Source organism: Eubalaena glacialis, chromosome 19, assembly GCF_028564815.1.
Source record: "Eubalaena glacialis isolate mEubGla1 chromosome 19, mEubGla1.1.hap2.+ XY, whole genome shotgun sequence".
In the NCBI taxonomy this organism is placed as follows: Eukaryota; Metazoa; Chordata; class Mammalia; order Artiodactyla; family Balaenidae; genus Eubalaena; species Eubalaena glacialis.
Genome location: NC_083734.1, coordinates 37,297,777 through 37,311,849, shown reverse-complemented (window position 1 = coordinate 37,311,849; position 14,073 = coordinate 37,297,777). Strand labels below are relative to the sequence as shown.

The 14,073-nt window shown below is 50.7% G+C and overlaps 2 protein-coding genes across 2 annotated transcripts; both read left to right on the top strand.

The window, feature by feature from the left end:
- The first annotated feature begins 2,634 nt into the window (after positions 1–2,634).
- On the top strand, positions 2,635–3,381 carry LOC133080797 (transcription factor Sp6-like). The gene has a single exon (XM_061176899.1). It carries the CDS (start codon positions 2,635–2,637, stop codon positions 3,379–3,381), a length of 747 nt encoding a protein of 248 aa, XP_061032882.1.
- Positions 3,382–6,285: 2,904 nt separating this feature from the next.
- Positions 6,286–12,378, top strand: LOC133080796 (transcription factor Sp6-like). Its single transcript, XM_061176898.1, has 2 exons — positions 6,286–6,306; positions 11,443–12,378. The coding sequence occupies exons 1-2, from the start codon at positions 6,286–6,288 to the stop codon at positions 12,376–12,378; spliced, it is 957 nt and encodes a 318-aa protein (XP_061032881.1).
- The last annotated feature ends 1,695 nt before the right edge of the window (positions 12,379–14,073 follow it).

The following is a 14,073-nucleotide window of genomic DNA, read 5'->3' as shown; positions in this document are numbered from 1 at the left end:
GAATATTCCTTTTAATATTAGAAATTATAATGATATATAGAGATAAAAACTTTGAGCTCATAATCTAGAATTTGATGAGACCACAAAAGGTGGCATCTAATCAATGCTTCTGCTCTCAGGAAAGATTACCTCCAAAATCTATCAAGATCTATAGTTGTATATTTAATTTATGAAGATCCTGAAGGTGAGACTCTTAAGAGAGGTGAAGGCAGGGCTAGGGGCTCTGGAAGGTTCAAATAATAATTCCTAAGGTTTGGAGTTTAGACCAAAGCTTCTTATTTGTTATTATCATTCTAACCTCTACTAGTTATTCCTACTAATTAGATATCTAATAGCTAATTGAGGCAATATTCTCCTTTTCCTTTTCCTAGAGATTTATGCTGCAGTAAAATACAGTCTATCGAAAGACGTACATTTGAACCACTACCTTTTTTGCAGTTTATCTAAGTTACAAATATAACTTCATTATATTTGGAATTTTTGTAAAGCTTAATTTTTAATAAAATTAATTTGTTACTCATTTGGAAATATGATTAAGATTACTACTAAAATTTTGTAGCAAATCCTTTTTGTCTCTAGCAAAGATTAGTGTGAGAAGTATTACACAGATCAGAGTGAATCATTATAGAGCAGTGGCTCTCAACCAGGGTGATTTTGCACGCAGGTGACATTTGGTAGCGTCTGGAGACATTTTTGCTTGTCAGAACTGTATATGCTGCTGGCATCTAGTGGACAGAGGCCAGAGATGCTACTAAACGTCCAACAGTGTACAGGAGAGCCTCCCACAGCAAAGAATTATCCAGCCCAAAATGTCGATAGTGCTGCCTTTCTGGAGAAATAAAGATCACTTAACACAAGTATTTAATGAGCATTTACTATTTTGTATCTAATGCACCACATATATAATCATGAAAGTATAAATCATAATATCTTCCACAGTGAGATTTCTTTAGCGTATGGAGGGAGTAGTGTTGTTATGTTTCATCATATATAAATTAGAATTATTGCCAAAGGATAAATGTTCTGAAAGAATATATATTTTTATTCTTCTTTTGCTTGTGTCTTTTGTTGTAGAAATCTTGGTTGCAATTTACTCACAGAACTGAGCTTTGGAACGTTTCAGGCCTGGCATGGAATGCAGTTTTTACACAAGTTGTAAGTGGAATAGAAGATGAATACATGTAAAAAACTGTGTGTAAAAACACCATGCAGTTCTTGGTTAGCTGGGTGTAAGCCCAGGATGAATTCTGGAAAGTATGTCTTGAGAGCCATTTATTTTTTTTTTTCAAATGAGGAAACTAAGGTACAAAGAGGCCAAGAGACTTGTTTAACTCAAATATATGAATCGCTCTGCTTTCCATAGTACTGATCTTTGGCACGGGCAATAAAAGGCACCAAGCAAAAACACTCAAATTAGCATTGTCATGGAATCCCACTGATGCCTCTCCAATATGCGAATGGTCCATGAAGTTCCACTTTTGAATTTCACTTTGATTCCTGCTCATGTGCAAAGTTCCTAACTGCTTAAAATGTATGCAACACAGAGCTGCAAAGAACTAAGTTTAGCACCGAATTCTTCAGGGAGCAAAAGGTGTGGGTGCTTCCCCAACCATTATTAGCTCTTTTAAATGGTAAAGCAGAAAGAATTCCTGAACACCCACCACAGGGCTCTCCCCAGCCACCCAGAACATTATTTTTCAAAAAGCATATATCTCTGAAGTGAATTATCTGTGGCCAATAGGAAGCTCTGAGGTATGGAAAAAGACGTTGTTTGTGTTCAGCTGTAGTGTGAGAAATATAAAGAAAATACATTGCTGTAGCCTAATTCAATATACTTTCTTTGCTGACTACTCTTCAGTAAGAAGTGTGGGTTTTACACCCCTTCAGCTCAAAAATTCTGTGATTTCTCACGACACAAGCAAATGAGAGTGGGTACGTTCAATGGCCCGAAGGCGATTTTAGACTCAAGGTAAAGAGCTCTTCTACACCTGGCTTTGGAAAAGACTCCCTTACCTGTCTTGTGGTTCAGAAATCCAGTTTCACACAGTTCATTTTGGGTTAATGAAGGTGTTGAGGCTGTGTCTGGAGCTGGATTAGCAATTCCTGCAGATGCCTATCTTTAGCGGCCTCCTTCCTTTCCCTTGTTAGTTTGCTGATGCCTACCTTGGGGAGAGAGCACCGAGGGTCAGTTTTTCTTTTGCCAGCACACCGGAGAGCAGGCTCATGAGGTCCCTTCACCAGGAGGTTTTAGTAGCGTCAGTACAGCGTCTTAAACTCACCGCCTTTCCTAAACATCCCATAACACCAAGAGTTCCTTATAAGAATCAGAGTTTCACTATAGTTATGTAGGCAACACAGGAAAATACATTGTGGAAATCAATCAATCAATCAATCAATCAATCACAGTTTAAAAATTAATGAATTCATTCAAAAACATTCACTGAGTGCCATGCCCACTGTTACTCCTCTCGGGTAACCTGCGAGGACCTGGAAAGCGACAGTCCCTTGGCCCCGGGACCCTCTTCCAAGCTCCTGCAGCCGGACGTGTCACACCATTACGAATCGTGGTTCCGGCCGACACGCCCAGGCACCGAGGAGGGCTCGTGGTGGGACCTTCATCCGGGTACCAGCTGGATGGACCTCCCCCACACTCAGGGCGCGCTGACCTCACCTGGCCACCCCGGGGCGCTTCAGGCTGGCTTGGGGGGCTACGTCGGAGACCACCAGCTTTGTGCCCAGCCGCCCCACCCACACCCGCACCCGCACCACCTCCTCCCAGCCGCCGGAGGGCAGCACCTCCTCGGGCCTCCCGACGGGGCGAAGGCCTTGGAAGCAGCCGCCCCGGAATCCCAGGGGCTGGATACCAGTCTGGATGGGGCGGCCCGGCCCAAAGGCTCCCGGCGGTCAGCGCCCCGCAGCTCAGGCCAGACCGTGTGCCGCTGCCCCAACTGCCTGGAGGCGGAGCGACTGGGGGCTCCGTGCGGGCCCGATGGGGGCAAGAAGAAGCATTTGCACAATTGCCACATCCCGGGCTGTGGGAAAGCCTACGCCAAGACATCGCACCTGAAGGCACACTTGCGCTGGCACAGCGGCGACCGCCCCTTCGTGTGCAACTGGCTCTTCTGCGGCAAGCGCTTCACGCGCTCCGACGAGCTGCAGCGCCGCCTCCAGACCCACACCGGCACCAAGAAGTTCCCCTGCGCAGTCTGCAGCCGAGTCTTCATGCGCAGCGACCACCTGGCCAAACACATGAAAACCCACGAGGGCGCCAAAGAGGAGGCTGCCGGGGCGGCGGCGGGAGAGGGCAAGGCCGGCGGAGCGGAGCCCCCCGGGGGCAAAGGCAAGCGCGAGGCCGAGGGCAGCGCGGCTCCCTGCAGCTGAGCTCCTCGTCCCGCCTCCCCGTCCCGCCTCCCCGTTGGTCTCCCCTGGGGCCATCAGCAGAGAGCCCTCTGGCCTGATGCCCTTGGGGGGGGGTGGCTTGAGTAAGAGAAGGTGGTTATTTATGGAGAGGGAGGGAAAGTGGTGCGGGGGTCAGGGAGCCGGGTCGCTTAGGGGTCTCTTAGTCTCTGGGGCTGGACAGGACGGACGCGTTTGACTGGGCGGGGAGGAGCTGCGCGTGCCCATCAGTTCTCCCCTTCCTCGCTCTTTCACTTCACGCCCCTGGGCTGGGGGGTTGGGGTGGACTACCCCAACGGCGGCTGGAGGGCCGAGGGGATAGGGTGGAGGATACGGCGCGTCCCCGGAGCAGAGAGGAGTGGGGCCGCCCCGGGCGCTGGGGGTAGCTGTCTGGACACGTCGTTAGCGCCTGGGAACCCGGACATAAAAGGGCCTCTGGAGCCGCGCTGCGGCCCGGGTCCCTGTCATCCCCCCTAGAGTGCTTTACCCCGGGGTTTCCGGAGGGAGAGCTGAGATGGGGTAGCAGAGGCTGGGGGTCCCCCTAAGGGAGGAGTTTCTATCTGGCTGGGAGGGTTGTCACCGCAGAAATAATGTCTCTGATGTGCCTCCTTATTAAGCCTTCCAGACCCAGTGTGATGGAGCCACGAGGGAAGAAGGGAAGAGGGCCAGAATGGGCGACAGCTTCCAGCCAGAACTGTGGGGTGGAGGAGGGAGCCAGATGTGGAGGTTGAGCAAGGAAGTCTTCCTCTAAAATGAGAGAAAGGGATTTGGTCAGGGAGTGGAAGTAAGCCCTTCCCTCTCTAGCTCTGATTCAGTCCTTAACTCTTGGTCTTTATAAAAGTAAAGTTCAGTAGTCCACTCTCATCTGTCACCCCAGGCAGGCCTTCAAGGCAGCCAAGAGCCCTTGCTCCAGAACTGATGTAGTTCCTCACCCTTGGTGCCTGGCATTTGCCCTCCCCTGAGGGATGGAAGGAAGAGGGTGACCTCGGTTGGGTGAGGGTAGGTGGGGGTGTCCCAGCAGAGGGACCTCCAGCGGTTCCTGCTCAGAGTGGAGGACTCTGTCCCTGCCTGGCCATCTGCTTGCAGAGAAGCTAAGCCCCACTCTTTCTTTAGCTCGACCCTCCCCTTTCGTGCTGCCTACAAGCCTTGCCCCTCCTGTAGAGTGTGTTAGGAGGCTCCTCCCCATCTCATCTCTTGTGGGGCTCCCCTTCCATATGAGGAAGTTGTCCTGTCACTGGAAGGGGCCTGCCTTCTGAGGTGATGTCCAGGAAGCTGTCCCTGTTCCCTTCTTTAGATGCCAGAAATACGTCCTGATGGTGATCCTGGAGTGGGGAACGTGGGGAGGGGTGAAGCCAGAAGAGGCTGAGCCAGGCAAAAGGAAAAAAGCTGATGGGGGCAGGGTCTGACAGGCCGCAGGAGCCTGGAGCTAGTGGGCTTTCCCAGGCTCCAGGTAGAGGCCTTAAGATTCCCCCCGACCTCCCGTTTCCCTGCCTTTCTTTCTCCACCCAGAGCCCTGTGCAAGGATTAGTTGTGTATTGATTTTTTAAGTTATAAGCAAAGGGTATTTTATTTAATATTAGGACATGTGTGTTCATGTTGTGTGTACCCATGCATGTGTGTGTTTCTGTGTGTGTGTGTGTGTGTGTGTTTCTCTACTGAGCCTGGGGTCTCCAGCCAGGGAGACCCCATCTTGTTCACCCCAGCCGAGGTCCTGGAGCCTAGGGCCACGGCATCTCTTCCTTCCTTGGGGATATCAGTCCAAGGACTGGGTGCTATTGGGAAGTGGGGCTGGGATCTGGGTGGGAATATGTTTGTGTAGAAGAGAGCCCTTCTTAAGAGGGATGGGGTGACTCTCCCTGAAGGACGCATGGGCCTGGGGTAGGTTAAGAAGTAATGTCCTTTCTTTATGCTCCCTCTTCCCCTACCTCCTGCTAATCCGACCAGAGGTCCCTTTCCTTGCTGAGAGGGCTGGGGGCAGAAGAGAGTTGGCAGTGCCTGCAGGTTGCCTGGCCAGGTGGATGAGGGGGAGAGAGGGAGGGCGCTGTGGGTGTGAGATGCCGTTTTCCTCCAGCTGAGGAAACCAGCCACCTCTCCCTTTGCCACTAGGACAGCCTTTCCCAGTGACCATCCTCAGGGGAACTCCCAAATGTGCGTTGGGGAGAGGACAGCACGGATATTCCCATGGAGGCCCCGAGCTCTAAGGTGTGCTGGTGAGGGCTTTGGATAGGTTTTCTTTTGCTCCCCTCTTTTATAGATCTAGGTTGCTTGGCTGTCTGCCCCCTTCTAGGCAGCCCCCTAGAGGAGAAATGTAGGATTTTTTTTTCTTTAAGTGCTGTGAACCCATTTTGGGGGGGGGGGGAGGAGGAGGAAGAAGCAGCCTGTGTTTTTTATGCCATAATAAAGTCATCAACCACACCACTGCTTCATTTGTCTTCCAGCTCCGGTTTCCTTTTTGACTCATGGTCTCTCAGCAGCAAGGACCAGGCTGGCTGCAGGGTGGGGTGGACACTTCTCTTTGATCCTGCAGCCCAGGGCAGCCTCACCTCCCTTTGTTTGGGGGCAGAGCTGAGCTGATTGTTGAAGGGTCTGATCCTGCCCGGAGGTTGTTGATGCAGAAGGAGGGTGGCGCTCCCTCGGGGTTGATAGCTGGGCTGACTGTCCCTCCCTGGTCTTCTCCTGTGGAGATGAAAAGGTTCTAGATATTTCCTTCCTCTTCCACATGGAAGCCCCCTCTTTCGCCTCCCCTGCCAAGAATGCCGGTTCCCTGCCTTCCCAGAGATGGCCAGCCCCTTGGCCCCCTCACCCCACCCTCGTGGGTGTGTGCCTGTCAATCAGGCCTTCTGGCTCTGAGAGAGGTGGGGGTGACCGACAGCGATTTCTCCACCCAGGATGATCCCTATCAGGGACAAGGTGATGAAAGGCAGCCGAGATATCCGATGGGCTCCCGCCCAGCTGAAAAGCATGAGGGAAAGGTTCCTAGTGCAACTCCCAGCTAGAGACCTGCCGCAGTTACACAACCACGGTGTGCACAGAAGTTCCTCACTGGACCCATCGGGCACCCCCGGATATGCACAAATGCACACTTTCCCAGGCTGCTCAAACGCCTGGTGCACAGTTGGTGCCTAACACACGTCAGATGAGTAAAAGCCTCATGGCTCCAGGGCCCCAAACCTAGGAAAGTTGACAGAGGATCAGTTTTTGGCTCCAAGGGGGCAGAGTAGGTTATTACGTTCTTTCACCTTTCCATCCTACATCTTGGCCAAAATTATCATCTACCCCAGTGGGATTCCTATTTCCCCCCACTCTAACCCTAACCCAATTTCTCAGAGCCAAATCTGGTACCCAGGCTGGCCCATTCCACCACTTGTTTGGGAGAGTCTGGGGTCACAAAGTTTCTTAAATGGGGGCATCAGAATGATTTAGGGGTTACAGAGGAAAGCAGACCAGTTGAGGGGGCCATACGTTTGTTTCTGTCTGCCTGGGTGGCGGAGGGCCAGGCGTGTTACGGTGACCTCAGGCCCACCCCGCTCCCTGGGGCTCCTCTTTTGTCTTCCTGGTTCTGGGGGACTTAGACCCCAGGAGCCTGGCGAGTCCTCTCCTGCTCTCCCCCATTGCTGCCCCCAGGGCGAGGAGGGCAGCTGTGGGGGCGGCTGGGCCTGTCTGGGCAGGGCTGGGACTGCCCCTCCTCCCCTTGCAGCTCCTCCCGCTGACCTGCATTCTTATCGGGGGCCTTTGGTGCGGCTCTCATGCCTCTCACTCGCTCGCTCTGACCGGCAATGCTGCCTGGCTGCCGCCACTCCCCACCCCCCACACCCCACCCCCCCCCCCCGCAATGGAGCCCGAGGCCACCTCTGACCCCTCAGTTCTGGCACCCCTGGCAGGACAGTCCTGGAGGGGCTGAGAGGGAGTTCGGGAAATCAAAACATCTGGCCTGACCCCTGGGCAACGTCTCTGAGCCACCCTCTCCTCTCCTGGGAAGTGGGAATAGAATCCCTCTAGGGTGGGTGAGTGAAGTCAGGAATGGGAAAGTGACCGAGGAACCTGCAGCCTGGGGACTGCAGCCTGGGGCTGTGCTGTTCTGCCCGGTCCTGCCCCCAAGCGGGCAGCTGGGGAAGTTCAGGATGTGAACCGGCTTTCAGGCCAGCCACCTCGGGGACTCATGTTTATCACCACACAGTCTTGATGTTTGCTTCCGGAATGACGTCCAATGGCAACCTCCCGACCCCCACCCCGTACATCACACCAGAAGCAGCCTTCACCTCCCATTAATCCTTGTGAGTCTGACTGCTCAGCATCTGAGCAGTGGAGGTTTGAAAAGAATCTCAGGCGCCAAATAGTATTTGGTATTTGGATAAGTATTCTCATTCTTTAAAAAAGAATAAGTATTCTCATTCTTTAAAAAAAAAACTGCCAATCAATAAAAAAGCGAAAAAAGAATATGCTGATCAGCACTATGCCTAGTGTTGTAAACACAAAGACGGGTAAGACAGGACTCCTTTTAGCAACTCATGATCTCACAGGGAAAGTAAACATATAAGCTCAAACCATAACGACAAAGTGCTGTGGAGGCACCATGAAGTAATAAAACTACATTTCTTTTAAAACAGTCGTTTCCTCCTTCTATCCACTCCCCAGCTATTTGTTGATTTTATAAATATTTGAGTTTGCTTTATGTCCACGCGTTGGCTTTAAACATGATAGACGATGCACATAAGCAGGATCTAGTCCATACTTTGAAGGAGTTTCTGCTCAGAGGAAATGGGTTGCAAAAACAGCTATATTTAAAGAAAGAAATGAATATGGGCAATGAGAGCTATAAGTTGGTATTGGAGCACAAAAGAGGGAAAAAAGACTTCAAATTGGATCAGGGAAGATGTTACTAGAGCAATGCTGTTTAAACGGGACCTCGAAGGGCCATTGGGTATCAATGACGGACATCTTGGGAAGAATAAGCTTGCAACAGGAAAGTGGGAGAAAGGCAAAACACAGGAAAAATACTCTGAGTACCTGTAGAGTACAAGTGGGAAGAGTAGGAGCTTAGAGCCACATCATCTAGGGCTTTGGAGGCCAAGCCAGGGATACCATGCCAAGCTACCATGTTACCACAGCAGTGCTTTAGCACAAGCATTAGCCTGCAACAGAACCAACCACTTGGAGGGCTTGTGAAAACACAAGCTCCACTCCCATAGTTACTGATTCCAGAGGTCCAGAGTAGGGCTGACTATTCGTATCTTCAAGAAGTTCACAAGTGATGCTGGTATTTGAAGACCACTTCCGGAGAGTTAATCTGGTGATCGCGTGGAGGATGGCTTAGAAAGGGAGAGGGTAGAGATGGAAACACCAGTCAGAAGACAGTTATACCCATCCAGGTGAAATGAGAGACTAAGCTGGAATCAATGGAAATAAGATAGTCAGCTATAGTCAAGAGTAGGTATTTTCGAATAAAAGTCAATATGATAGAAAGTGTAATACTGAAGTAAAGCTACATATTAATGAGAGGAGTAACTTCCTTTCAAGTTGTGTGAAAGGGTATCTTTTATTTCTTCTGGTAGTGAATTGGCCTAGAAAAACAGAACTCTACTGGGAAGTGTGTAAATATAAGAATATTCCTTTTAATATTAGAAATTATAATGATATATAGAGATAAAAACTTTGAGCTCATAATCTAGAATTTGATGAGACCACAAAAGGTGGCATCTAATCAATGCTTCTGCTCTCAGGAAAGATTACCTCCAAAATCTATCAAGATCTATAGTTGTATATTTAATTTATGAAGATCCTGAAGGTGAGACTCTTAAGAGAGGTGAAGGCAGGGCTAGGGGCTCTGGAAGGTTCAAATAATAATTCCTAAGGTTTGGAGTTTAGACCAAAGCTTCTTATTTGTTATTATCATTCTAACCTCTACTAGTTATTCCTACTAATTAGATATCTAATAGCTAATTGAGGCAATATTCTCCTTTTCCTTTTCCTAGAGATTTATGCTGCAGTAAAATACAGTCTATCGAAAGACGTACATTTGAACCACTACCTTTTTTGCAGTTTATCTAAGTTACAAATATAACTTCATTATATTTGGAATTTTTGTAAAGCTTAATTTTTTATAAAATTAATTTGTTACTCATTTGGAAATATGATTAAGATTACTACTAAAATTTTGTAGCAAATCCTTTTTGTCTCTAGCAAAGATTAGTGTGAGAAGTATTACACAGATCAGAGTGAATCATTATAGAGCAGTGGCTCTCAACCAGGGTGATTTTGCACGCAGGTGACATTTGGTAGCGTCTGGAGACATTTTTGCTTGTCAGAACTGTATATGCTGCTGGCATCTAGTGGACAGAGGCCAGAGATGCTACTAAACGTCCAACAGTGTACAGGAGAGCCTCCCACAGCAAAGAATTATCCAGCCCAAAATGTCGATAGTGCTGCCTTTCTGGAGAAATAAAGATCACTTAACACAAGTATTTAATGAGCATTTACTATTTTGTATCTAATGCACCACATATATAATCATGAAAGTATAAATCATAATATCTTCCACAGTGAGATTTCTTTAGCGTATGGAGGGAGTAGTGTTGTTATGTTTCATCATATATAAATTAGAATTATTGCCAAAGGATAAATGTTCTGAAAGAATATATATTTTTATTCTTCTTTTGCTTGTGTCTTTTGTTGTAGAAATCTTGGTTGCAATTTACTCACAGAACTGAGCTTTGGAACGTTTCAGGCCTGGCATGGAATGCAGTTTTTACACAAGTTGTAAGTGGAATAGAAGATGAATACATGTAAAAAACTGTGTGTAAAAACACCATGCAGTTCTTGGTTAGCTGGGTGTAAGCCCAGGATGAATTCTGGAAAGTATGTCTTGAGAGCCATTTATTTTTTTTTTTCAAATGAGGAAACTAAGGTACAAAGAGGCCAAGAGACTTGTTTAACTCAAATATATGAATCGCTCTGCTTTCCATAGTACTGATCTTTGGCACGGGCAATAAAAGGCACCAAGCAAAAACACTCAAATTAGCATTGTCATGGAATCCCACTGATGCCTCTCCAATATGCGAATGGTCCACGAAGTTCCACTTTTGAATTTCACTTTGATTCCTGCTCATGTGCAAAGTTCCTAACTGCTTAAAATGTATGCAACACAGAGCTGCAAAGAACTAAGTTTAGCACCGAATTCTTCAGGGAGCAAAAGGTGTGGGTGCTTCCCCAACCATTATTAGCTCTTTTAAATGGTAAAGCAGAAAGAATTCCTGAACACCCACCACAGGGCTCTCCCCAGCCACCCAGAACATTATTTTTCAAAAAGCATATATCTCTGAAGTGAATTATCTGTGGCCAATAGGAAGCTCTGAGGTATGGAAAAAGACGTTGTTTGTGTTCAGCTGTAGTGTGAGAAATATAAAGAAAATACATTGCTGTAGCCTAATTCAATATACTTTCTTTGCTGACTACTCTTCAGTAAGAAGTGTGGGTTTTACACCCCTTCAGCTCAAAAATTCTGTGATTTCTCACGACACAAGCAAATGAGAGTGGGTACGTTCAATGGCCCGAAGGCGATTTTAGACTCAAGGTAAAGAGCTCTTCTACACCTGGCTTTGGAAAAGACTCCCTTACCTGTCTTGTGGTTCAGAAATCCAGTTTCACACAGTTCATTTTGGGTTAATGAAGGTGTTGAGGCTGTGTCTGGAGCTGGATTAGCAATTCCTGCAGATGCCTATCTTTAGCGGCCTCCTTCCTTTCCCTTGTTAGTTTGCTGATGCCTACCTTGGGGAGAGAGCACCGAGGGTCAGTTTTTCTTTTGCCAGCACACCGGAGAGCAGGCTCATGAGGTCCCTTCACCAGGAGGTTTTAGTAGCGTCAGTACAGCGTCTTAAACTCACCGCCTTTCCTAAACATCCCATAACACCAAGAGTTCCTTATAAGAATCAGAGTTTCACTATAGTTATGTAGGCAACACAGGAAAATACATTGTGGAAATCAATCAATCAATCAATCAATCAATCACAGTTTAAAAATTAATGAATTCATTCAAAAACATTCACTGAGTGCCATGCCCACTGTTACTCCTCTCGGGTAACCTGCGAGGACCTGGAAAGCGACAGTCCCTTGGCCCCGGGACCCTCTTCCAAGCTCCTGCAGCCGGACGTGTCACACCATTACGAATCGTGGTTCCGGCCGACACGCCCAGGCACCGAGGAGGGCTCGTGGTGGGACCTTCATCCGGGTACCAGCTGGATGGACCTCCCCCACACTCAGGGCGCGCTGACCTCACCTGGCCACCCCGGGGCGCTTCAGGCTGGCTTGGGGGGCTACGTCGGAGACCACCAGCTTTGTGCCCAGCCGCCCCACCCACACCCGCACCCGCACCACCTCCTCCCAGCCGCCGGAGGGCAGCACCTCCTCGGGCCTCCCGACGGGGCGAAGGCCTTGGAAGCAGCCGCCCCGGAATCCCAGGGGCTGGATACCAGTCTGGATGGGGCGGCCCGGCCCAAAGGCTCCCGGCGGTCAGCGCCCCGCAGCTCAGGCCAGACCGTGTGCCGCTGCCCCAACTGCCTGGAGGCGGAGCGACTGGGGGCTCCGTGCGGGCCCGATGGGGGCAAGAAGAAGCATTTGCACAATTGCCACATCCCGGGCTGTGGGAAAGCCTACGCCAAGACATCGCACCTGAAGGCACACTTGCGCTGGCACAGCGGCGACCGCCCCTTCGTGTGCAACTGGCTCTTCTGCGGCAAGCGCTTCACGCGCTCCGACGAGCTGCAGCGCCGCCTCCAGACCCACACCGGCACCAAGAAGTTCCCCTGCGCAGTCTGCAGCCGAGTCTTCATGCGCAGCGACCACCTGGCCAAACACATGAAAACCCACGAGGGCGCCAAAGAGGAGGCTGCCGGGGCGGCGGCGGGAGAGGGCAAGGCCGGCGGAGCGGAGCCCCCCGGGGGCAAAGGCAAGCGCGAGGCCGAGGGCAGCGCGGCTCCCTGCAGCTGAGCTCCTCGTCCCGCCTCCCCGTCCCGCCTCCCCGTTGGTCTCCCCTGGGGCCATCAGCAGAGAGCCCTCTGGCCTGATGCCCTTGGGGGGGGGGTGGCTTGAGTAAGAGAAGGTGGTTATTTATGGAGAGGGAGGGAAAGTGGTGCGGGGGTCAGGGAGCCGGGTCGCTTAGGGGTCTCTTAGTCTCTGGGGCTGGACAGGACGGACGCGTTTGACTGGGCGGGGAGGAGCTGCGCGTGCCCATCAGTTCTCCCCTTCCTCGCTCTTTCACTTCACGCCCCTGGGCTGGGGGGTTGGGGTGGACTACCCCAACGGCGGCTGGAGGGCCGAGGGGATAGGGTGGAGGATACGGCGCGTCCCTGGAGCAGAGAGGAGTGGGGCCGCCCCGGGCGCTGGGGGTAGCTGTCTGGACACGTCGTTAGCGCCTGGGAACCCGGACATAAAAGGGCCTCTGGAGCCGCGCTGCGGCCCGGGTCCCTGTCATCCCCCCTAGAGTGCTTTACCCCGGGGTTTCCGGAGGGAGAGCTGAGATGGGGTAGCAGAGGCTGGGGGTCCCCCTAAGGGAGGAGTTTCTATCTGGCTGGGAGGGTTGTCGCCGCAGAAATAATGTCTCTGATGTGCCTCCTTATTAAGCCTTCCAGACCCAGTGTGATGGAGCCACGAGGGAAGAAGGGAAGAGGGCCAGAATGGGCGACAGCTTCCAGCCAGAACTGTGGGGTGGAGGAGGGAGCCAGATGTGGAGGTTGAGCAAGGAAGTCTTCCTCTAAAATGAGAGAAAGGGATTTGGTCAGGGAGTGGAAGTAAGCCCTTCCCTCTCTAGCTCTGATTCAGTCCTTAACTCTTGGTCTTTATAAAAGTAAAGTTCAGTAGTCCACTCTCATCTGTCACCCCAGGCAGGCCTTCAAGGCAGCCAAGAGCCCTTGCTCCAGAACTGATGTAGTTCCTCACCCTTGGTGCCTGGCATTTGCCCTCCCCTGAGGGATGGAAGGAAGAGGGTGACCTCGGTTGGGTGAGGGTAGGTGGGGGTGTCCCAGCAGAGGGACCTCCAGCGGTTCCTGCTCAGAGTGGAGGACTCTGTCCCTGCCTGGCCATCTGCTTGCAGAGAAGCTAAGCCCCACTCTTTCTTTAGCTCGACCCTCCCCTTTCGTGCTGCCTACAAGCCTTGCCCCTCCTGTAGAGTGTGTTAGGAGGCTCCTCCCCATCTCATCTCTTGTGGGGCTCCCCTTCCATATGAGGAAGTTGTCCTGTCACTGGAAGGGGCCTGCCTTCTGAGGTGATGTCCAGGAAGCTGTCCCTGTTCCCTTCTTTAGATGCCAGAAATACGTCCTGATGGTGATCCTGGAGTGGGGAACGTGGGGAGGGGTGAAGCCAGAAGAGGCTGAGCCAGGCAAAAGGAAAAAAGCTGATGGGGGCAGGGTCTGACAGGCCGCAGGAGCCTGGAGCTAGTGGGCTTTCCCAGGCTCCAGGTAGAGGCCTTAAGATTCCCCCCGACCTCCCGTTTCCCTGCCTTTCTTTCTCCACCCAGAGCCCTGTGCAAGGATTAGTTGTGTATTGATTTTTTAAGTTATAAGCAAAGGGTATTTTATTTAATATTAGGACATGTGTGTTCATGTTGTGTGTACCCATGCATGTGTGTGTTTCTGTGTGTGTGTGTGTGTGTGTGTTTCTCTACTGAGCCTGGGGTCTCCAGCCAGG